General features: G+C 53.0%; 1 protein-coding gene across 1 annotated transcript; it reads right to left on the reverse strand.

The window, feature by feature from the left end:
* Positions 1 to 83: 83 nt before the first annotated feature.
* On the reverse strand, positions 84 to 566 carry LOC104293670 (F-box only protein 39-like; the record flags this gene model as incomplete). The annotated part of the gene is made up of 1 exon (XM_009893187.1): positions 84 to 566. A coding segment is annotated over one exon (483 nt), but the record flags the coding sequence as incomplete, so codon positions are not given.
* Positions 567 to 572: the final 6 nt, after the last annotated feature.

Consider the following 572-nt stretch of genomic DNA (forward strand, 5'->3'; position numbering starts at 1 on the left):
ACCGCTGCTCTGCAGGAGGCCTCTAGGATGGCTTTGCTCAGCTTGGTGACACTGCACTGAGATGCCACTATTGGTTCCCGTACCTGCAGAACATGCCAGTAGGCTGGGAGGAGGTTGGTGAGGGTAGGTCTCATCATCCAGTCGGGGTCCTGGAAAAAGCAGCTCCGTAGACTGACGCTCCTGACCGGGATCTCCACGAGCAGGATCCTGGCTAGGTGGTCATGCTTCATGACTCTTTCAAAGAAGAAGTTCACGCTCAGTTTTGGGGCTCTCTTGGCCAAGTTTGCCCACGACATTCCCCAGACCACTTGCCCGTGAGGGTCACGGATATGACATTTGATATTCAAGGTGCACAGGGAAGGAGCGCTGTGCTCCCGCAGGGTGTTCAGCACTTCATCAGAGATGCAGTTGTAATTGACCGTCAGGACGACCAGGCTGTGGAACTTGGACATAGTTTGGTGGAACAAGGGGCTGCTGTAGACAGGAAGGTGGGCACTGAAGAAATCCTCCATATTGATTTCAGATAGAAAGCTTTCATTGGTCACGCAGCTCAGAGAATTCAGAAGCTCACA

The sequence above is a fragment of the Charadrius vociferus genome, unplaced genomic scaffold (genome assembly GCF_000708025.1).
Source record: "Charadrius vociferus isolate BGI_N301 unplaced genomic scaffold, ASM70802v2 C15316478, whole genome shotgun sequence".
In the NCBI taxonomy this organism is placed as follows: domain Eukaryota; kingdom Metazoa; phylum Chordata; class Aves; order Charadriiformes; family Charadriidae; genus Charadrius; species Charadrius vociferus.